The sequence below is a fragment of the Lutra lutra genome, chromosome 13, assembly GCF_902655055.1.
Source record: "Lutra lutra chromosome 13, mLutLut1.2, whole genome shotgun sequence".
NCBI classification, from domain to species: Eukaryota; Metazoa; Chordata; class Mammalia; order Carnivora; family Mustelidae; genus Lutra; species Lutra lutra.
Window position 1 is genome coordinate 45165138 of NC_062290.1, and position 24775 is coordinate 45189912.

The following is a 24775-nucleotide window of genomic DNA, read 5'->3' on the forward strand; positions in this document are numbered from 1 at the left end:
CAGAAAGCCCTTGGGGGAGGCCTGGCTTTAGCTACACCAAGAAAAGGTTTGAATGAGCCTGAAACAGTGGGGAACAAACCCAAACTGGGTCTGGTTATGGAAACCAAGTGAGGCTTTCAGGTTTTCCAGAGGCTATTTCTACCTGTGGCCCGTGGGGGACTTTTTTGAGGGAAAGCAAAATTCTATTGCATGCATTCGAAAATGGGGGATTCTGCAGGGGACAGAATTTTGCGCCAGTGTAGCACAGGAGGAGGGAGATTTTGCTGAGCAAATGGGTTTTCCCCTTAAACATTCTCCCCTGCCATTTGGCTTTCCGGACAGGAAAGTAAATGTTCCCTTTTCTTGCCAACCAGCCATTCTCAGCTGAAAACCAGAAGCCAGTGCCTATCTGCAAGATTTGTAATATACGACCTTGCAAATAAGCACTCACGGTTTACCAGCCCCCAGTTATTTTTAACAGCTTTCCTACCAGTGAGTCCCAGATCCCCAAATAGAAAATCCACAGAAACTGAATTTCTTCCTGATGTCATCGTCTCATGGAAATGAGTACTCTCTGGGTAGGCTGGGTTTTTTGTGGGGGGTTTTTTGGTGAAGTTTTTTTTCCCAAGTTCAACTCAAAGGTGCACGTACAAATACGATTGCAAAGTATCTCTGATATTTCTGCATCTCTTTGTTGAAAAAGAAAGTCACTTTCTGATGACCCACTAGGAGGAAAAAGTTACTTAGGAATCTTACTTAAAACTAAGGACTCCAGCCACTGGTTAAGTACTCTCTGCGCCAGGCACCAGGCTCAGCCCCTTTGCTTTCATGACATCCAGTCCTCACAGTAACTTCGCGAGGTAGGGGTTTGGGACTCATTTCATGGATAAGTCACTGATGCTCCTGGACACCAGGCCACTTGGCTACCTAAGTGGGGAAGGGCGCCCACTGAAGGGCAGAGGGTCATTCACGAGAGCTCCTCGTGCCCACAGAGCATGGGCAATGCGCAGTGCTCTTCTCACCTGTGATCCTCCTCCTGTGACAGATTACTGGTGGTCTGTGGACAGACTCGCAACCTGCTCGGCCTCCTGTGGTAACAGGGGCGTTCAGCAGCCCCGCTTGAGGTGTCTCCTGAATAGCACAGAGGTCAGCCCTACTCACTGTGCGGGGAAAGTGCGCCCCGCTGTGCAGCCCATCGCCTGCAACCGGAGAGACTGCCCTTCTCGGTGAGTGTGCCACATGCCGGTTCAGGCCTCCCCAACCCCAAGGCTGGGCCCTGTTAGCCAACTCAGCGGCTAGCCTTTGTCCGGCACTGTGGAGGGAGAGACACGGAGTGTCAGCAAGGATGCCTGCCCCCCAAGGCCCTGTGCTTCTCTACAGATCCCGACTTGCCAGGCCTCCCCACCCTGTGGAAAATATCCCTCAGGTCGGGCCTCCTCCCTCGGCAGTTGGTTCTCTCACCACTCGGTGGGCTAAGGACCGCCCGGGGCACCCCAAATGCCTGAGAGGGTCTGTTCAGGGAGCAGGAGCATCCCAGGCCCTAGCCAGAGCTCGCTCACATCCTGCAATAAGAAATTTGCTCTCTTGGGGCACCTGCATCGCTCAGTCACTGGGCCTCTGCCTTCGGCTTGGGTTGTAATCCTGGGGTCCCGGGATCGAACCCTGCATCAGGCTCCCCACTGGGAAGCCTGCTTTTCACTCTGCCTGCTGCTCTCCCTGCTTGTGCTTTCTCTGTCAAATAAGTAAATCTGAAAGAGAGAGAGGAAGGAAGGAAGGAAGGATGACTGGATGGATGGAAGGAAGGGGAATGAAGAAGAAGGAAGGAAAGAAAAGAGAAGAGAAGAGAAAAGAAGAAAAAGAAATTTGCTCTCTAGTCTATAAGAGGACAACTGTGTTTGCAGCTGAGGTGCTGAGGGCAGAGGGGTTACTGGCCTTGATCCCAGACTCTCCCCTTTCTTCAAACTTCAGAAACAGTGCTACTCAGTACTCTAGGTGAGGAAATGTTACCCTTTTCTTCAAAGGGTTGCATCCTGCATTAAGGCAAAACACATCTTCATTTTCTGTAGTTGCCTCCATATTGGATAGAGCTTCTGGCCTCTGGTCCCAGAGTGACCACCTCTGTCTCTGCCTCTTCCAGCTCTGAGAAGCTGTGAGTCCCACAGAGCCTCCTACACCCAGTTTGCTGGCCGTCGCTGAAGGGGTACTGGATGGGCTTAGAGCTGGCACCAGCATGGCATCCCGAGCCTGGGGAGACTTGGCTGGGCCTCGCGATGCCCCCTTCCTACCTGTCTGGGGGACTTTCTTACACGACTCAGACACCCGCTTTGTGTTTTGCCAGCTGAGTCATAAGGAGCAGCTGAAACCAGGAGAGACTCAATGAAATATGAAACACACTCATTAATATCAGCAGTTTGACTTGCTGACGGGAAGGTTTCCATGGGAATGATTAATGTCCTTTTATACCCTTCCTGAACTATAACATAGCCATACCTCTCCTTTCTCAAACCTCCCTGCCCCCGACCCCAACTCCTGAAAAATTGCTGAAATGTATATTTGGAAATAAAAGTTGATTGAAATGCAGGCCTGACATTCACCGGGGATATGAGGGGCTGGAGGACTGCCCTCGCCAAGCTATTTGAAATGAAGACGAAGTCTTGGACCTGCCAAGGGCCTTTTGATTTGCTGTGGTGATGGTCAGAGTCAATCAGCCTCATTTACTCCTGCAAATGAAACAATGGCCGTGTCACCTTGGGTTTCAGTGCCCCCAGGAGCCTTGCAACACCTCGTGCCGGCTTCCAAAGTGTCTCTGCTCCTGCACACTGGAGACCTGCACACAGTCCTCTCTCTCCAGCGCCGATGGAGCAGGGAGGCTCCACCAAACTAAAGAAGTCACAGCTCCGGATTCAAAAGGAATTGGCTCCCTGTCAGTGCCTCTCCTGGGAGCCACATGTGGCGCCACGGGACCAGAAAGTGGCCACAGGTCCACCTTTGACTGTTTTCCCGGCCACGCTTCTCAGGCACCTCAGCAGCCTTCTCTGAACACAAACAAGGGTCGCCCTGGTTGTCTGTGAATAGGGCTGGGAAGTCCAGCTTGGACCCTGGTGGCTGTTCTACCACTTCATTTAGATAAATTCTGTCTCGGGCATTAAAACCCAAGAATGCTCTTTTTCCCTAGACTGACTAAGGTGGCTGGAACGCACCAAGGCTTTTCTGTTTTCCCCACACTGTCCCCTTTTCCCCTTCTCTTTGAAAACTAGCCCTAGGTGCGAACATGCACAGAGAGCCCCTACAGGGTTGTATCTGGACCGAGGATTTCAGTGTGTTTCCCAAATTCTAGCTGGGCCTTGTGAGAAAAGCTGTTTGCACAGTCCTGGCCCATCTCACTTCTGACGGCCCAGATTGTAGCCGGAACCTAACATCCTGATGAAACGACAGTCTCCCCATAGGCAGCCCGCGAGCAGGTTTAGGGCCTATGCCCCATGACTTGTGTGGTGGTGGGAAACTGTTGCACAAAGCCAGAAGGAACTTAGCTTGTTTCCCAGGGATTCAACAAAATCCAGTGAGACGTTGGGTTAAGGCAAGGTAGAAAAGAGAGTGAGTACTAGCAGACGAAACACTGACTCGGGGGAGAGCCAGAGACACAGGATGGATCTGACTTCCCTAGGAGACCGTCCCCCTTCCTCCACGCACCTGGCTGGCTTCAGGAAGTCCCAGAACCACAGTGTGGCGTAACTAAGCTAAAGGACTGTCTTCCCAGAGCGTTCCCTCTGCAGGCTCATGGATTTGGGGGCCAGGGAGACAAGTGATGTTCGGACCACTCTTTCAAGATGCAGCTTTGCAGTCATTTTCCAAAGGGTATTTGTTTTCTATGGCTGCAAATTACTACAAATGTGGTGGCTACAAAGAACAGACATTTATTTGCTCACAGTTTGGAAGGCCAGAAGTCCAAAATCAAGGCAACGGCTGGGCTGCAACCCCTGGAACTTTCTCAAGCCTTGCTGACTTCCAGTGGCCCCAGGAATCCCTCGGCTTATGGCCATGTCGTACCAGCCTCTGCCTCTGTGGTCACACTGTCTCCTCCTCTAATCTCTCTCCCTCTTCTAAGGACATTTGTGAAGGCAGAGAATGTAGGATAATCGCATCTCAAAGTCCTTATTTAAGTCTGCAAAGTCCATTTGTCTGAATATGGTATCAGTCCCAGCTTCTGGGGATCTGATGTCTACATCAGATCTTTTGGGGGACCATTTTCAGCCTTCCACTCCATGTACACCATGAAAAGGGCCATGCCCCAAGATTAGTAGCTGTGTGGTGAGAATAAGGAGATGTACAGGCTCCGTTTCTGAGACAATATGGCATCATTCCTCTGCCCAAGCCTGACCCTTTGCTCTTCCTCTCCCCAGGTGGATGGTGACCTCCTGGTCAGCCTGTACCCGGAGCTGTGGGGGAGGTGTCCAGACCCGCCGGGTGACCTGCCAGAAGCTGAAAGCCTCTGGGATCTCCACCCCTGTGTCCAATGACCTGTGCACACAGCTCGCCAAACGGCCAGTAGACACCCAGGCCTGCAACCAGCAGCTCTGCGTGGAGTGGGCCTTCTCCAACTGGGGCCAGGTAAGAGGATTCTATTTGAAAGATAAATCTAAAGGTGCGGACCCAGCCACGGTAGGAAGTAAAAAGCCACCACTGCCCCATCCTCTGTGATGTCAGACCCTTCACATCCCATCTGTCAATCAATTTACCTGCCCAGTGTCCATCCAAAAGCTTAGAGTGTCGGATCATTCTTCTCTAACACAAGCATACCTCCCACAGCCATTACACTTTCGCTATTGATTTCCCTACCCCCAAGTTCATCCCTTTCTCAGATCAGCAGCAAATCCTCAGCAACCCCTTCTTTAGACTCAGTTTCTGCAAGCCCACCTCTTCTCACTGGTTGTCCTAGATCCTAAATCATCCTAAATCCTAAATCATCCCTGGCTGATGATTTAAAGCTCTGATGGGATCTGTCTGGTGGAGGGGTGGGGGTGGTGGTGCAGAGTTGTTCTGAGCCAGGGTTTCCCACCTGGGTGACACGGTTAGAATCACTGGAGAAACTCCTTTAAAAGACCAGTGTGCAGGCTGCATCCCCCTGAGATTCTAAGTCAGTCGCTCACGGGTGGGAGAGGAGCATGGGCAAGTTCTAGAAACCACACGGGGTTATTCTGGTGTGCAGCCGGTGTAGAGAACCACTCTTCCAAGCCAAGAAGGGTTGAAGCCTAGTGGATCACTTTGAAACCACCAACTCCCTTCTCAATTCTCAGCCAGAGGACAGCCAAGAAAGTCCCAGGTTAGCTTAACACACAGCAGAAATGGGGGCTTCTAGGACCCCAGGTTGGATGGGGCTGCTTCTGGATAGAGGAAGGAACCACAGGACTCTGTCCATTTGGAAAGGAAATTTCATGATTAGTTAAGACTTTAAAAAATTACCACAAACTTAAGATTTTCTATGGAGAAGAACAAACCTGAGCCAGGAGAAACACTATGCCATGATGGAAGCAGCCTCAGAGGGATGGGAGCGCCAAGAGTCCCCTTACCATTGTTCTCACATCATTTCGGGGCCGGGTAGGACTGAGCACCCATCAGGAATTCGTGTTGTAATCAGAGGCCTAAGCTTTCCCCACTGCAGGGATCTAGCATCTCTATTTAGACAAAGAGGAGTTTTCATACTCATCTTTCATACTCATCTGTTTTAAAATGTTGTTGGGACTTAAAAAAAAAAAAAAAAAGCAATCCAGTGTGGTGCTTGGCAGAAGTGACATGATGGTGTACACTCCGTTCCTTTCAAAGTCTGTGTTCAGAACCTACGGGGGACCTACTTAGTGTCTGAGAGCGGCCTGCCCTGCTAATCAGATAGTACCCTCCCCTCCAGCTGTGTGGTGACAGCTGTTGTCCGTCAGAGCCTGGGACTAATTCGTAGGCTGAACTTACTCTGACTGGCCAGGCATAGTTTCTCACTGGGTGGTAGCTGAAACAAACCATTAAGTCTGGCCTCCCGGGATGGCCCGAAACTACACAGCACTCTTAATTCCCTGCACAAGTGTACGAACTAATGTGACTGAATGTTTGGGGCAGCTAGCAACTCAAAACGTGTTGGAACTGGCTATCTATACATTAGAGTGTTCATGTTTCTCCGTACCCACCCTGAGGTGCACTCTTTGGAAAACAAGCACTTGGAACTTCCCATTAAGTTAATACATTGTGGCCATCTCTAGTGAAGATCAAATGTTATTTAGAGGAAATCTGGCCACAGAATTCACTTGGAGTCCATAGGCCATTTGTGTCCCAGGTGAGTCTGGGATAATGCTCAACGCTGGCCAGCCAACACACTCGGCCATGAGGCTCCTTTTTGGCACCTTTACCAACACCCCCCCCCCCATTTCCAGTGACCTAATGTATGTGCTTCATAATCAAAGAGGCATGAGCTCCCTTTTGCTCTGATGCCTGGGGGATATCATCTTTCTCTTACCTGGAAAAGCCCACTTCTGCTAGCTTTCATTCCACCCAAGGCAGCTCAGCTTCTAGGCCCTCAAGGCTTACTGGCAGTTTGTAAAATTACAATTAGGAACAGACCTGGCTTCACACGGGAGATGTTTCTGCACCATATCACTGAGGTCGCTAAAGGGGACATACATTGTCTATGTTGATCATTCTCAGTGATTCCTTTCCTCCAAAAGAGAAAAAAAGTCCTTCCCCCTTCCTTCCCTTCAAACAACACTCTCATCCTCTTTCTTCTAAATCCTTCTAGACAAGTATGTCTCAAGCTTTAATGTGACTCACTTGTGGATCTTGTCAGAAATGCAAATTCTGATATGGCAGGTCTGGAGCAGAGCCTTGGATAATGAATTTTTTTTATCATGGTATAATTGACATGTACCCATTAGGTTAATTTCAGGTATATAACCTATGATTGGATATCTATATACATTGCAAAATGATCACAATAAGTCTAACATCTGTTACCATAACTACTCAGGAAAAAAATTTTTCTTGTGATGAAATTTTAAGATCGACTCCTAGCAACTTTAAAACATACAATAGAGGAATATTAACTATAGTCACCATGACGTACCTTCCATCTCCAGGACATGTTTATTTTATAACTGGAGGTTTGTACCGTTTTAGCCCCTCCACATATTTCACTTACCCCCACCCCCAACTCTGGCAACCAACAGTATTCTCTGCATTTATTATGGTTTGGGGGGAAGGGTTGTTTAAATTCCACATATGAAACCACACAGTATTTGTCTTTGTCGGTCTTTCTTGACTTTCATGTCCTCAAGGTCTATACATGCCATCACGAATAGCAAGATATAATTTTTATGGCTGAATAATATTCTGTGTGTGTGCATGTGCACGTGCCATATTTCCTTTATCCATTCATCCACTGATGGATACTTAAGTTGTTCTATATCTTGACTGTTGTAAATAATGCTGCAATGAACATGGGGGTCATGTATCCTTTCAAGTTCGTATTTTCTTTTTTTTTTTTTTTTTGGATAGATACCCAGAAATAGAATTTCTGGTTGATGTGGTAGTTCTACTTTAAATTTTTGAGGAACCTACATACTGTTTCTTATAATGGCTGCACCAATTTACATTCTCACCAACAGTGCACAATGGTTCCCTTTTCTCCACATCCTCATCAACACATACTTCTTGTCTTTTTGGTACTGGCTATTTTAACAGGTATGAGGTGATATCTCATTGTAGTTTTGATTTATATTTCACGGATGCTCGGTAATGTTGAGCACGTGTTCATGACCTGTTGACCATCTGTATGTCTTCTTAGGGAACATGTCTATTCAGATCCTCTGCCTTTTTAAAATTGCATTTTTTGGTTTTCTGTTATTGAGTTGTAAAAGTGCCCAATGTATTTTGGATAGTAGCCCCTTAGATGATTTGCAAATATCTTCTCCCATTCAGTAGGTTGCCTTTTCATTTTGCAGATGGCTTCCTTTGCTGATGTAGTCCCACTTGTTTACTTTCCTCATGTTGCCTTTGCTTTTCATGTCAGATTCAACATATAATTGCCAAGAATGATGTCAAAGAGCTTCTGCCTATATGTTCTTGGATTTCTGTGATTTCAAAAATTATGTTCAAGTTTAACCCATTTTGAGTGCAATTTTCTTTATGATGTAAGAGTAGTTCAATTTCATTTTTTTGTATCTGGCTTTCCCAGTTTTTCCAGCACCATTTATTGAAGAGACTGTCCTTTCCCTCTTGTATATTCATGGCTCCTTTGTCATAAATTAATTAACCATAGATGCATGGGTCTAATTCTGAGCTCTCTGTCCTGTTCCATTGACCTATGTGTCTGGTTTTATGTCAAACCATACTGTCTGGATTACTACAAGTTTTTAATAGTTTGTAAGCAGGGAGCATGACGCTTCCAGCTTTTGTGTTCTCTCTCCAGATTGCTTTGGTTATTGGGGGTCTTTTGTGATTACATGCAGATTTTAAGATTTAAGATTTAAGATTTTTCTATTTCTGTGAGAAATGTCATTGGAATTTTGACAGGGATTGCATTTAATGTGTAGATTACTTTGAACAGTATGAATGTTTTAATAATAGTGATTCATCTGATCTATGAACATAAAATGTCTTCTTGCATCTTCAATTTCTTTCACTGATGTCCTAGTTTTCAGTTGATAGGTCTTTTACCTCCTTGGGTAAATTTATTCCTAGATTTTTTTTTCTTTTTGATACAATTACAAATGGAATTTTTAAAAAATTTTTCTGACAGTTTGTTATTAGTCTGGAAATACAATAGACTTTTTGTATTGATTATATATCCTACAATTTCACTGATTGGTTTATTAGTTCTAACAGGTTTTGGGGTCCTTTATGGTTTTCTATATAAAATGTCATCTGCACATATAGTGACAGTTTTACTTCTTACTTTCTAATTTGGATGTCTTTTATTTCTTTCTCTTGAGTAATTGCTCTGACTAGGACTGCCAATACTATATTGAATAAAAGTGGCAAAAGTGGGCATCCTAGTCTTATTTCTGGTCTTGGAGGAAAGGCATTCAGCTTTACACCTTTGAGTATGTTTCCTATGGGCTTGTCATGGGAATTATTTTGTTGAGGTACATTCCCTCTATACCCACTTTTTTTTGTTATTATTTTTATTGTGTTATGTTAGTTACCATACCATACATCATTAGTTTTTGATGTAGTGTTCTAAGATTCATTGTTTATTTACCACACCCAGTGTTCCATGCAATATGTGCCCTCCTTAATACCCACCACCAGGCTCCCCCATCCCCCCTCCTTCTAAAACCCTGTTTGTTTCTCGGAGTCCACAGTCTCTCACGGTTCATCTCCTACTCTGACTCCTCCCTTCATTTTGCCCTTCCTTCTCCTAGTGTCCTCCATGCTATTCCTAATATTCCACATGTAAGTGAAACAATATGATAATTTCTCTGCTTGACTTATTTCACTTAGCATGATCCCTTCCAGTCCCATCCATGTTGATGCAAAAGTTGGGTATTCATCCTTTCTGATGGCTGAGTAATATTCCATTGTATAAATGGAATATTCTTTTTCCATTTGTCTGTTAAAGGGTATCTTGGCTCTTTCCACAGTTTGGCTATTGTGGACATTGCTGTTATGAACATTGGGGTACATATGGCCCTTCTTTTCACTACATCTGTATCTTTGGGGTAAATACCCAGTAGTGTAATTGCCAGGTCATAGGGTAGCTCTATTTTTAATTTTTGAGGAAGTATAGTGACATACAGTGTTATATTAGTTTCAGGTGTACAACATAGTGAACCCACAATCTTATACATTACTCAGTGCTCACTACAATAAGTGTAGTCACCAGCTGTCACCATACATTACAGTATTATTGACTGTGTTCCTTTATGATGTATTTTTCATCTTCATGATTCGTGTATTTTATAACTCAAAGTTTATACTTCTTAATCCCCTTCATCTATTTTGCCCATGACCCCATTCGTCTCCCCTTTGGCAACCAACAGTTTGTTCTCTGTACTTAAATCTCTGGTTTTTGTCTGGTTTGGTTTGGCTTTCAGATTACACATTTAAGTCAAAGTATATGGTATCTGTCTTTCTCTGTCTCACCTACTTCACTTAGCATAATATCCTCTAGGTCTGTCCATGTTGTTGCATATGGTAAGATTTCACTTTTTATGGCTGAGTAATATTCCATTATATGGATATATATCACATCTTCTTCATCCATTCACCTATCAGTGAACATTTGGGTTAATTCCATATCTTAACTACCATAAGTAATTCTGCACTAAATATAGAGGTGCATACATCTTTTAGAATTTGTGTTGTCAAGATTTTGGGGTAAATACTCAGTAGTGGAATTACTGGGTCATATAGCATTTCTATTTTTAATTTTTTGATATCTCCTATACTGTTCTACAGTAGTTAGGTCAATTTACGTTCTCACCAGCAGTGCACAAGGGCTCCCCTTTCTACACATCTTTGCCGACACTTGTTATTTCTTGTCTTTTTCATACTAACCATTCTGACAGATATAAGAACTCATTATGGTTTTGACTTGCATTTCCCTAATTAGTGATGTTGAGCATCTTTTCATGTGTCTATTCAGGTTCTCTGCCCATTTTTTCATGAATTTTGTGTGTACATATTGAGTTGTAGAAGTTATCCTGGATATTAACCCCTTATTGAATATATTACTTGTAAATATCTTGTCTCAGTCGTTAGGTTGCCTTTTTATTTTGTTGATGATTTCCTTGGCTGTGCAAAAGCTTTTTATTTTGATGTACTCTCAGTTGTTTATTTGTGCTTTCCTTTCCCTTGACTGAGGATACATACTCATAAATACGTTCCTAAGGTTGATGTCCAAGAGATTTCTGCATGTGTTTTAGGAGTTTTATAGTTTTGAGTCTCAAATTTAGGTCTTTAATCCATTTTGAGTTAATTTTTATGTATGGTATAAGAAAGCATCCCAGTTTCATTCTTTTGCATGTAGCTGTCTACCTTTTCCAGCACTGTTTATTGAAAAGACCATCCTTTCCCCCATTGTATATTGTTGTATACTTTGTTGAACATTGACCATATAAGTGTTGGTTTATTCCTAGCCTTTCTATCTGTTCCATTGATCTTTGTGCCTTTTTTTGTGTCAGTACCATACTGTTTTGATTGTTACAACTTTGTAACATATCTTGAAATCAGGGATTATGATACTTCCAGCTTTGTTGTCCTCTCTCAAGATTGTTTTGGATATTGGAGGTCTTTTTTGGTGCCATACAAATTTTAGGAATATTCTAGTTCTGTGAAAAATGCTATTGGTATTTTGATGGGGATTATATTTAATAGGCAGATTACTTTGAGTACTATGGATATTTTAACAATATTCTTCAACCTATGAACATGGTATACCTTTCCAGTTATGTTATCTTCAGTTTCTTTCATCAGTGTCATAGTTTTTAGATTACAGGTCTTTCACTTCCTTGGTTAAATTTATTCCTAGGTGTGTATGTGTGTGTGTGTGAAATTATAAATGGTCTTCTAAATTTTTCTTTCTGCTACTTTATCAGTACATAGAAATGCAGCCAATCTATGTATTAATTTTGTATCCTGCAATTTTATGAATTTGTTTATTCTAAATTTTTTTGGTGGAGTCTTTAGGGTTTTCAATGTACAGTATTATATGTCATCTAGGAAAAGAGAGTTTTACTTCTTCTTTACCAATTTTGATTCCTTTTATTTCTTTTTCTTCTCTGATTGCAGCAGCTAGGACTTCCAGTAATAGGCTGAATAAAAGTGGGGAGAGTGGACACACACCGGTGATTTACAAATATTGAACTACCCTTGCATCTCTGGAATAAATCCCTCTTGATTGTGATGAATGATCCTTTTTTAATAGTTTTAAATTTGGTTTGCTAATATTTTGAGGATTATTGCATCTATGTTCCCCAGGAATATTGGCCTTTAGTTTTCCTTTTTTTGCAGTGTCTTTGGCTGGTTTTGGTATCAGAGTAATGCTGGCCTCAGAGAATAAATGTGAAAGCTTTCCTCTTCTATTTTTCTTTAATAATTTTAGGAGGATAAGTATTAACTCTTCTTTAAAAGTTTGGTAGAACTCGGGACCTGGGTGGCTCAGTGGGTTAAAGCCTCTGCCTTTGGCACAGGTCATAATCCCAGGGTCCTGGGATCCAGCCCTGCATCAGGCTCTCTGCTCCACGGGGAGCCTTCTTCCTCCTCTCTCTGCCTACTTGTGATCTCTGTCAAATAAATAAATAAAATCTTAAAAAAAAAAAAAAGTTTGGTAGAATTCACCTGTGAAGTCTTCTTGTCCTAGAAATTTGGGGGTGGGGAGAATTTTTGATTACCAGATTACTAGGAATTGATCTGGTCAGATTTTCTCTTTCTTCCTACTCCAGTTTTAGAAGATTGTATTTGGGGGAATGTACCCATATCTTCTAGGTTTTTTGGCATCTAATTTTTCATAGTATTCTCTTTATAATTCCTGTGTTGTTAGTTGTGTCTCCATTTTTTTTCCTAATTTTGAGTCCTTTTATTTCTCGATGAGTCTGAGCAGAAGTTTATCAATTTCATTTATCTTTTCAAAGAAGCAGCTCTTGGTTTTGTTGATTTTTCTATTTTTTTAATTTCTACTTATTTCCACTCTAATCTTTATTACACCCTTATTTCTATTAAGTTTAGAAAAAGAAGAAAGCCCCTATTTCTTTAGGTATAAGGTTAGTTTGAGATTTTTCTTATTTTTTATGGTAGGCCTGTATTGCTGTAAACTTTCCTCTTAGAACTGTATTGTCTATGTCCCGAAGATTTTGGACTATTGCATTTGCAATTTCATTCACCTCTGTATTGTTAGATTTTTCTATTTATTCACCCACCTATTGAATGTTTAGAAGTATGTGGTTTAGCCTTCATATCTCTGTGTTTTTCCAATTTTTTATTGTAATTTATTTCTAGTTTCATACCATTGTGGTTGGAAAAGATGCTTGATATGATTTTTTTTTTTTTTTAGATTTTATCTATTTACCTGACAGAGATCACAAGTAGGCAGAGAGGCAGGCAGAGAGAGAGAGGAGGAAGCAGGCTCCCCACAGAGCAGAGAGTCTGATGCGGGGCTTGATCCCAGGACCCTGGGATCATGACCTGAGCCGAAGGCAGAGGCCTTAACCCACTGAGCCACCCAGGCACCCCGCTTGATATGATTTTTAATCTGACTAAATTTATTGAGACTTGTTTTGTGGTCTAACATGTGATCTGTCCTAGAGAATGTTCCATGTGCACTTGAAAAGAATGTGTATTCTATTTCTGAATGGAATGTTCTGTGTATCTGTTAAGACCATCTCGAATCTAATGTGCAGTTCAAGGCCTTGATTTCCTTGTCAATTTTCAGTCTGGATGATCTATCCATTGATGTAAGTGGAGCATTAAAGTCTCCTACTATTAATGTATTACTGTCAATTTCTCCCTTTATGTCTGTTAATATTTGCTTTATATATTTAGATGTTCCTATATTGGGTGAATAGGTATTTACAATTATCACATCTTCTTGTTGGATTGATTCTTTTATCATTATATAATGCCTTTCTTTGTCTCTTGCTATGCTTTTTGCTTTAAAGTCTGTTTTGTCCAATAGATCTTTTTCCATTCCTTCACTTTCAGTCCATGTTTTTACTGAAGAGAGTCATATAGGCAGCATATAGCTGTGTCTTTTTTTTAAGCCATTCAATCACATATGTCTTTTGATTGGAGCATTTAGTCCCCTTACATTTAATAACTGATAGGTATGTTCTTATTGCCATTTTGTTTTTCTAGTTCCTTTCTGTTCATCTTCTCCTGCTCCCTTTCCTTATAGTTTGATGGCATTCTTTAGCAATATATGCTTGGATTCCTTTCTCTTTATTTTTTGTGTATACATTATAGGTTTTTACTTTGTAGTTACCGTTGAATTCATATATAACATCCTAGGTATGTAACAGTCTATATTAATTTAATGGTCACTTCAGTTCAGACACATCCTATAGCCACTAAATATTTATTCCCCTGCCAATTTTATGTATATCATTTTGCATCTTTTTATTTTGTGAATCCCTTGATTAATTTTTATAGATAATTGTAATTGATTTTACTACTTTCATATTTTAACCTCCACACTGGCTTTCTAAGTAATTATCTACTACCTTTACTATATGTTCGTTTTTACCAGTAAAGTGTTTTTCTATTATGAACCCTCCTCCCAACTTAAAAAATTCCCTTTAACGTTACTTGTAAGGCTGGTTTAGTGATGAACTCTTTTTATTTGCCTAGAAAACTCTCATTCTCTCCTTCAATTTTCAGCAATAACCTTGCCAAGTATTCTTTGTTGTGGGTGTTTTTTCCATTCAGCACTTTGAATATGTCATGCTATGCTCTTTAGGCCTGCAAAGTTTCTGCTAAAAAAAAATCAGCTGATAGCCTTGAGATTTCCCTTTTATGAAACAGTTTGTTTTTTTTAAGATTCTTTATCTTTAATCTTTGCCATTTTAATTATTGCATGTCTTGGTGTGAACCTCCTTAGGTTCATCTTATTTGGAGATCTGCTTCCTAGATTTGGATGTCTAGGAAGTTTTCTGTCCCTTCCTCCTTGGAAGATCCTTAACTTGTTTTCTCACTTTTTTAATTTTTGCTCTTCAGTTTGGTTGTCCAGATCTCTGAACCATTCTTCCGCATCTTCTAATCTGTTGATTCTCTTTAGCATATTTTTCATTTTAGTGCTTGAGGTTTTTTTTTTTTTTATCTTATGTCCTTTTGTTGAAATTTTCACTGAGCTCAACTCTTTTCTCAAGTCTAGTCTCTTTACCACCATTACTTTAAACTCATTATCAGCCATATTAATTATGTTTCATTAAAATTTTTGTCTATGGTATTATCTTGTTCTTTCATTTAAGACATACTCCTGTCTCATTTTTCTAATGCTCTGTGTTTATTTCTGTGTATTAAGAAGGTCATCTACAGCTCCTGGTCTTAAGAGATACTATAGTCCCCTATAACACTATTTCCCCAGGTAATCAGAACCAATTACTCCAGGGGTAAAGGGCTGTGTGCACCCTCCTGTTTTGGCTGTGATTGCTTTAGATACACTGGTGGGTGGGACTGGCCTTGAGGCCAGCCAGCTACAATGACCTGCTTTGACTGTTTTAAGTGCACTGGGCAGGGTTAAAGCTGTTCAGAGACCCAGCAGCAGGCACTGTGGCCATCTTGATAGGTGGGCTGGCACTCAGCTGTCTGTAATTAGCCTCTGCCACAGCTGCAGGCACACCAAAGGACAGAGCTTTCTCTCTGTGCAACCAGCTAAGAGGTCCAGCTGCACAAACTACAGGTACCCTGATGTGAAGGGTTTATCCACCCCCTTCCCAGGATAGAAGTCACTGTGGTGTTGACCAGTCCCTGCCAAGGTTGCCTGCCAGGTTCCATGGGGCAGGAGCTGCTCTGGAGGGATACTGGTCTTGGCCGGTATGTTGGGTGTGCAGAAGAATGCCAGGATGGGTAACGCAGAGCTAGCAAGGTAAATGAGGTGATGTTAGTTGGATCCCCCAAGCATTCAGTTAGAAGATGTCAAGAAAGGGTGCCTGGGTGGCTCAGTGGGTTAGGCCTCTGCCTTTGGCTCAGGTCATGATCTCAGGGTCCTGGAATCGAGTCCCGCATCGGGCTCTCTGCTTGGCAGGGAGCCTGCTTCCTCCTCTCTCTCTGTCTGCCTGCCTCTCTGCCTACTTGTGATCTCTGTCAAATACATAAAATCTTAAAAAAAAAGTCAAGAAAAATGGTGCCCACGGCACTTTTTTTTCCCCAGATAAATCTGCAAATCCCTGCTCCTCCAGCACATTCTGTGATTAGTCAATAAACATTCTAAGATTAGTCAATAAACTTCAAATATACTACAGTTGCTTTTCAAACTGCTGCTTCGGTGCTGTGTCTTAGGCCAGTTATTTAGCATGTTGTCTCTTTAAAGACAGGGACTCAGTTTCCTATCACCCTCCTGCTCTCCTAGAGCTAAGCCTGGTGATTTATTTTTAAGATTTTTAAAAAATTTTATTGATTTGACAGAGAGCACAAGCAAGGGGAGCAGCAGAGGGAGAGGGAGAAGCAAACTACCCGCTGAGCAGGGAGCCCAATGCGGGACTAGACCCCAGGACACTAGGATCACTACCTGAGCCGAGGCAGACTCAGCCTACTGTGCCACCCAGGTGTCCCTAAGCCTGCTGATTTTCAAAGACAGACTGTACTTCCAGTGCTGGTCTCCAGGGCCAGGGGTACCCAGTGTGGGGTCTGATCCCTCTCACTTCTCCATGCTTATGATGTCCCTCCCATTTGTGGTTAGTCACACTGGGGGTTTAGTTCCTGACTGCCCCTCCGACCCTTTTTTTTTTAATTAACATATAATGTATTATTAGCCCCAGGGGTACAGGCCTATGAATCACCAGGTTTACAAACTTCACAGCACTCACCGTAGCACATACCTTCCCCAATGTCCATAACCCAACCACCCTCTCCCTACCCACCTCCTCCTGGCAACCCTCAGTTTGTTTTGTGAGATTAAGAGTCTCTTATGGTTTGTCTCCCTCCCGATCCCATCTTGTTTCATTTATTCTTTTCCTACCCCCCCCAAACACCCCATGTTGCCTCTCAACTTCCTCATATCAGGGAGAGCATATGATAATTGTCTTTCTCCGATTGACTTATTTTACTCAGCATAATACCCTCTAGTTCCACCCACATCATTACAAATGGCAAGATTTCGTTTCTTTTGATGGCTGCATAGTATTCCATTGTATATATATACCACATCTTCTTTATCCATTCATCTGTTGATGGACATCTAGGTTCTTTCCATAGTTTGGCTATTGTGGACATTGCTGCTATAAACATTCAGGTACACGTGCCCCTTCGGATCTCTCCTACCCTTTTTGATGTGCCCTTCTCTCCATGACTAGCTGTGGAAGCAGTCTTCGGGTTGTTTTCACAGTTAGTTGCATAAATGTAATTGTTGTTTCAATGTGTCCATGGGAGGATCTTCCCACGCCACTTCTTCCAAATCAAGAGTAGAAGTCCCTCCTAAATGCTTTTTAAACAAGATACACAGCAGGTCCTCATAATGGTACAAATCTGGCCAGCCCCCTGGGAAGAGGCACTGCTGCACTGTGACTCTAAGTAGGAAGAGTAGCAAGGCCTCCACAAGAACTGGTTTGCTTGTTAGGTGACATGAGCCAGACTCCTTATGCCTAAGTCTAAGACAAAGAGCCTCTGTCACCCAGTTGTTTCTGCCCACTTTGTTGAGAGTTTTTAAATCACAAATGGGATGTTGACTTTTGTTGGATACTTTTTTTTGCATCTATTGAGATCATATGACTTTTATCCTTCATTTTGTTAATGTGGTGTGTCATACTGATTGATTTGCAGTTGTTGAGCCATACTTACATCCTTGGAATAAATCCTCGTTGATTGTGGCACATGATCTTTTCAGTGTATTGTTGATTTTGGTTTGCTAATATTTTGTGGAGGATTTTGGCATCTATGTTCATCAGAGATTCTTGTGTCCTTTTCTGGTGTTGGTAATGCAGGTCTCAAAAAATGAGTTTGGAAGCACTCCCTCCTCTTAAATTTTTAGGAAAAGATTGAAGAGGATTTTTATTTCTACTTTGAATGTCTGGTAGATTTCACCAATGAAGCTATTTGGTCCTGGACTTTTGTTTATTGGGAGGTTTTGATTATTAGTTTGATCTCTTTATTAGTAATCAGTCTGTTCAGGTTTTTTTCTCTTTTTTTCAGGAATCAGTCTTGGTTTGTAGAAATTCATTTCTTCTGGGTCATCTAATTTGTTGAAGTTTTATAATAATAGTCTCTTATAATCTTTTATATTTTTGTGTTATCAGTTCTAACAGCTATTTCATTTCTGATTTTCAGTCCTCTAGTTTTTAGTGATGCTAGCTAAAGGTTTGTCAGGTTTTGTTTTGTTTTTTCAAAGAACGAAATTTTAGTTTCATAATCTTTTCTGTTTCTACTCTGCTCATTGTTATTTCTTCCTACCTACTAACTTTGGGCGTCATTTGTTCATTTTCTGTCCTTTAAATGTAAAGTTAGGTTGTTTGAGATTTTTGTTTCTTGAGGTTGGCATTTAGCGCTATGAAATTTCCTCTTCGAACCATTTTTACGGCATCCCTTAAGTTTTGGTATGTTACATTTCCATTTGTCTCCAAGTTTTTATTCTCTTTTAATATCTTCTTTGACCCCTTGGTTGTTCAATAAAATCTTTAATCCTTATGTATTTGTGAATTTTCCAGTTTTCTTATATTTTCTACTTTCATACCACTGTGGTCAGAAAAAGTGTTTGATATGATTGCAGTCTTCTTAAAGTTTGTTTCTTGGTCTAGTATATGATTTATCCTGGAGAATGTTTCACATATAGTTCAGAATGCACACACACATCTGTCAAGTCCATTTGGTCAAAAATGTTGTTTAAAAATCATGTTTCATTACTGATTTTCTTTATGGATGATTTATCCGTTCATGTTAAGTGGGGTGTTAAAGTCCCCACTACTGTATTACTGTCAGTTTCTTCCTTTAGATCCGTTAATATTTGCTTAATACATATAGGTATTCCTATGTTGGGTGTGTAAGTATTTACAAACGATATGTAATGCCAATCTTTGTTCTCAAGTGTGTTTTGCCTGCTTTAAGTACAGCGACCAGTGCTCTCCTTTGGTTTCCATGTACATGGATTATCTTTTCCATCCATTCACTTTCAGTGTGTGTCTTTGCTTCTGAAGTGAGGTTCTTAGGGGCAGCATTTAGATGGGTCTTGGTTTTTTTTGTCCATTAAATCACCCTGTGTTTTAATTAGAGCATTTATAACAGATTCACACGTAACATAATTGGTATGTTTGTACTTAATGCTTTTTTATAGTTCCTATCTCTTTCTTTCTTCCTTTGTGGTTTGATGACTTTATTGATATGCTTAGATTTCTTTACTTTTTGTGTATCCACCACAGGCTTTTGTTTTGTGGTTACCATGAGGTGTACATATAGCAGCATATCTATAGCAATCTAAGTTCATAACAACTTAAGCTTGATTCCATTCTAAAGCTCTTTTTACTCTCTCCCCATTTTGTTTTTGATGTGATATTTTACATATTTTTAACTAATTATTGCAGTTAGAGTTATTTTTACTACTTTTGTCTTTTACACTTCATCTAGGTTTAAGTATCAATCCACTACTTTTTCTGTATATTTACCTTTACCAGTGAGTTTTTACTTTCATGTTTTCAGTTACTAATTAGTGCCTTATGTTTTTAGCATGAAGCTGACCCTTTGATATTTTTTGTTCTTTTTATGTAAATGTTTAAAATTGAACATCTTGTGAGGTTTTTTTTTTGCTACTGAAGATGTTTTTATTTTATTTGAAATATATCCTCTTTTAACATTTGTTTTAAGGCTGATTGATGGTGAATTCCTTTAGCTTTTGTCTGTCTGAAAAGATAACTTTGCCAGGTAGAGTATTCCTGGTTGGAAGTTTTTTCTTTCTCCCAGTTGCAGGTCAGAAGACAATGACACAGTATATTTTTCAATGTTTTTGCTAAAAAAAAAAAAAAAAAAAAAAGATTGCTGATAGTCTTATCAGAGTTCCTGATGTACTTGTTGGGGTCTTTTTCTTACTATTTTTAATAGTCTCCTTATCTTTAACTTTTGACATATGAATTATAATGGATCTTGGTGTGGGTCTCTTTAGATTCATCTTCTTTGGAATTCTTGGGGTTTCCTGGCTCTGATTATCTGGTTCCTTTCTTCCTTCCCCAGGTTAGATTTCTTAAAGTAAGTTTTCTTCTCCTTTTTTTCTCTGCTCCTTCTTTGTCCTCTATGATGCAAATACTGGTTCACGGGCTGTTGTCCCGTAAGTCCTGTAAACTGTCTTCACAGTTATTTCATTCTTTTTGCTCCTCTGATTGGATGAGTTCCACTGCCTATTTTTGAAGTGACTGGTCCTTCTGCTTCATCTAGTGTGTTGTTGAACCCCTCTAGTGTATTTATCAGTTTTACTTACTGTGTTCTTCAGCTCTTTCACTTCTATCTCTTTTTGAAGTTTCTCACAGTGTTGATCTATCTTTGCTCATCCATGCTGGATTTCTAAAAGCTTTAAGGTGATGCCAATGTTATGGGTCCAAGGACCACCCTTTGAGAGTAGCAAGACTTGAAGTATTACAAGTTAGCAGGTACTGCTTGATCCCACAATCCTGTTGATATTTTCCTATTGGTGACAGAGTTGGGATGTGCTTCAAGCTATGGATGTCCTTCAAACCTCCACCTTCCACTCTTGTGAGAATGAAAATGATAATTGTCTCTGATCTTTCGAAATAGTGTCATGCAAATATCTATTCTTTCATGTGCCTACCTCTTTAAAGTCTAGAACTAAGACCATTTAACCTCTTTAAAGTCTAGAACTAAGACCACTTTCATGTGCCTACCTTTTTAAAGTCTAGAACTAAGCTCTAACATCATGGCTTTACGTAATACTTCAACTTTCTTCTTTTAACCTGACATACATTTATGAGGCACCTGTCTTGGGTGGGGAATGTGTTCCATTCAAGCATGTATGAAGGAATGAAACTGAAAGCAGCCCCAGAACGTTTGAAATATAAACATGGCTGGACAACAGGTGCCAGATCATGAGTCATCTTGTGTGCTCTAGGAGGAGTTTGGATTTTATTATGAATGCCACCTGGTTGGCTTTTAAAAGATTATATATTTAGCAGCATAGTGTTGAGAAATGACAAGACTGGAGAAAAGAGAGTCTGAATCTACTGGAGAAATGGTGCTAATAGCAATGAAAGCAATGGAACTGGAGAGATCTCATAGAAGAAATTCTATGAAAGTATGAGACCCATGACTTCAGTAGTGCTTGGATATCACAGAGGAGGAGGAAGCGGACACATATATAAATGGACTGAACAACTAGGTAGGAAAACAGAAATAAGAGGGTGAATTGGGTAAGAAATTGTTTTGAACATGTTTAATATATCTGTAATATCCAGTTAGATATTTCCACTTAGCAGTTGAATGTAGATCTGGCCCATAAAAGGGTAGTGTAACCCAAGAGGAGGGAAAGCAGAAGATGAAGAAAGGCACAGGCTAGAACCTTTGGGCACACTAATTAATGGGCAGAAACAGGAGGGGTGAAAAGATAATTTAATGAGTAGAAAAAGAAAATATATTCACAAAAAGTAACAAAGGAGTTTCCAGAAAGGAAGGGAGGATCTGGGTATCAAAATGGATCAGAAAGAACAAACGAGAAAAGGTAAACATTATCTGGTACTCAAGGAAACTTGAGTGATAGTTACTGGCAACCTGTGAAGAGCAGTTTCAGCGTGTCAATGGGCTCAAGTCAAATCAGCAGTGAGTAATTTCCAGTTGTAGTCAAGGAACATTAGCAAAATGACTAGATGTACTAGGTCGCCCTAAGTTCCCATTCCCTCATAGAAACATTAAAAACCAACCAGAAACTGGCTGAAATTACCCTATAGGAGTAAAAGCCTATAACAACCAAGCAAACACTGAAATTAAAATCTACCTTCAAAAAAGCAGGAAATTCTATGGCATTCTCATTCATCCTTCCCCACCCTCTCCTCAGCGTGGCACAGTCTCAGCCCAGAGGCATCTGCAGTTCATTTCCCTCCCTCAATCCATAAGGAGTACAGAAAAGCCTATTTGCAGTGCTCTAACCTATCGGGGAACCACCTAAAGGAAGGGTCTCTATCTCAACTAAGATCTCAAGTAGGGGGAGGCAGCCACTGCTTGTGAAAGCTGAAGGGGGACTACAGACCTGCAGACACCTGGGGCAAGAAATTATAAAGACATGAAATAGACCACCAAAGGCCCTGAGGACATGGGGTGAGATGCCTTAGGAAATAAAGACATTAGAAAGGAGACATATGTATAGGGAAATTAAGAAAACTACATGCAAGGCCCAGGCAAGACACATGATCACAGTAAAGACCTGAGCATATCCTAAGCTTTCATTGCAGGCTGATGCCTAGGCTCAGAGCACACCCAGCTAATCAGTGAAGGAATGCCCAGGCACAGAGTCGGTGTACAAAAACTGGGAGAGATGTTTTTTCATCTGTTATTTAAGAAGAAAAATTCACAAATATTGGGAAAATACCTTGAAACAAGTGAAAATACAGGATGCAGAGGACACAGTGCTCAGAGAAAAAGAATGTATTTATAAATGCTTACATTAAAAAAGAAAGACTTCCAAAAACAACCTAACTTCTGGTGTTAAAGAACTAAAACAAGAGCAAACTATCCAAAGCTGCTAGAAGAGAGGAAATAATAAAGACAATAATATCTATAAATAAAAGAAAAATCAATGAAACCAAAAGTTGGTTCTTCCAGAAGATCTACAAGATGAACCAACTTTTAGCTACATTAAGGAAAAAAAAAACCAGAAAATTCAAATTATTAAAATCTGAAATAAAAGTAATACATTGGTACTATGAACAGTGGTACACCAACAAACTAAATACCCTAGATGCAACAGACAATTTCCTAGAAACACACAAAATAAGACCACATCATAAGGAAGTAAAAATATACACAGACCTGTAACTAATAGGGAAATTCAATCGGTAAGAAAAGCTCTGGCCCAGATGTCCTCACTGGTGAATTCTACCTAATATTTAAGAATTTATGCCTACATTTATCCCTCCTAAAAATTGAAAGGGAAGGAGTACTAACACTCCAACTCGTTCTGTGATGCCAAGATTACCCTGATACCAAAGCCAGAGGAAGACAATACAAGAAAACTAACAACCAATATCCCTTTTAATTACTGATGCAGAAATTCATGTGGTGAAAGGATATTCTGTATGATTTCATTTTATTTTCTATTTATTAAGACTTGTTTTGTGGCCTAACATGAAAAAAAAAAATGTGTATTCTCCGATTTGGTAGAGTTTTCTGTATAGGTTTCTTAGGGCCAACTGGACTGTAGTCTTGTTAAATTCTTATTTATTGATGTTTTGGTTGTCTTATCCATTATTGAAAGTTGGGTATTTAGTGTCCAACTATTATTGGAGAACTGTTTCTGTCTTTAGGTGTCATTGTTTGATTCATGCATTTTGGAGGTTTGGTGCTTATGCATATATGTTAATAGTTGTTATATCTTAGCCTTTTATCAATATATAATTTTATTAGGATAGCCACCACAGCTCTCTTTTTGTTCCTACTTCTGCATGGATTATCTTTTTCCATCCTTTTACTTTTGTAGAGAGGTTTAAAAAAAAATTCTAAGCCATTAAGTTAATATCTGCCTTTTAAGTGGGGAATTTTTCCCTTTTAAAGTAATTAATGGTAAGGAAGGACTAACTTTTGCCACTTTGGTACATCTTATGGCTTCCTTCCCCACTTCATTCCCTCTATTACTGCAGAATCCTCAAGAGAATACTAGCAAATGAAATATGGGGGCATATTAAAAAGGATTACAAACCTTCAGGTAGGATTTATTCTTGTAATATAAGGATGGTTCAACATATAATAATTAACCATGATTGGGGCACCTGGGTGGCTCAGTGGGTTAAGCCGCTGCCTTTGGCTCAGGTCATGATCTCGGAGTCCTGGGATCGAGTCCCGCATCGGGCTCTCTGCTCAGCAGGAAGCCTGCTTCCTCCTGTCTCTCTGCCTGCTTGTGATCTCTCTCTGTCAAATAAATAAATAAAATCTTAAAAAAATAATAATAATTAAACATGATAATACCATTATACCATATAAAATGATAAGAGGAAAAAAAAAAGCGTGATCTCAACTGATGCAGAAAAAGCCTTTGATGAAATTCAAAATTCTTTTGTGATTAAAAACTCAAAAAACTAGTAATAAAAAGAAATTACCTCAAAATAATAAACACCATAGGGGCACCTGGATGGCTCAGTCATTAAGCGTCTGCCTTTGGCTTGATTGAGCCTCACATCGGGCTCCCTGCTCCTGCCCGGCAGGAAGCCTGCTTCTCCCTCTTCCACTCTCTCTGCTTGTGTTCCCTCTCTCGCTGTGTCTCTGTCAAAATCTTTAAAAATAATAATAATAAACACCATAGATGAAAAACCCACAGCTAAAAAAACCCATAGCTATCAGTAGTAGTAGCTATCATAGTAGTCAGTAGCAAAGACTAAAAACTTTCCCTGCTAAGATGAGGAAGAAGACAAGAATGCAATGTTCACCACTTCCACTCAACATAGTATTGGAAGTTCAGAGCGATTAGGCAAGAAAAAGAAAGAAAAGCCACCCAAGTTAGAAAAAAAGTGAAATTATCTCTGTTATAGATGACACAATCTCTTCTGTAAAAATCCTAAAAATCCCAATACCAACACGAGAAGAAATCTCTTGGAGCTAATAAATGAACTCAACAAAGTTGCAAGATACAAAAATCAATAGAAATCAGTTGCATATCTATACATGAATTATGAACTATCTAAAATTATGTATTTCTTATATATTTGATATATAATTTGATATATGATATATACAACATATATATTTCAAGTTATATATTTTGTACTTCAGGAAATTAAGAAAATCATACTACTCAGCCATCAAAATGAAATGTTGCCATTTGCAATAATATGGACAGAAATAGAATATATTATGCTAAGTAAAATAAGTTAATCAAAGACAAATACCATACAGTTTCATCATATATGGAATTTAAGAAACAAAAGAGGTGAACATTCAGGAGGGGGAACAAAAGAGAGAGAGAGGGAAA

The 24775-nt window shown here is 40.4% G+C and overlaps 1 protein-coding gene across 1 annotated transcript in view; it reads left to right on the plus strand.

Moving 5' to 3' along the window:
* The window catches only part of ADAMTSL1 (ADAMTS like 1), a 932409-nt gene that overhangs the window by 889216 nt on the left and 18418 nt on the right, over nt 1-24775 (plus strand). Inside the window, 2 exon segments of the mRNA XM_047700005.1 lie at nt 1025-1205; nt 4380-4587. Of these exon segments, the coding sequence (XP_047555961.1) occupies nt 1025-1205; nt 4380-4587 (389 nt within the window).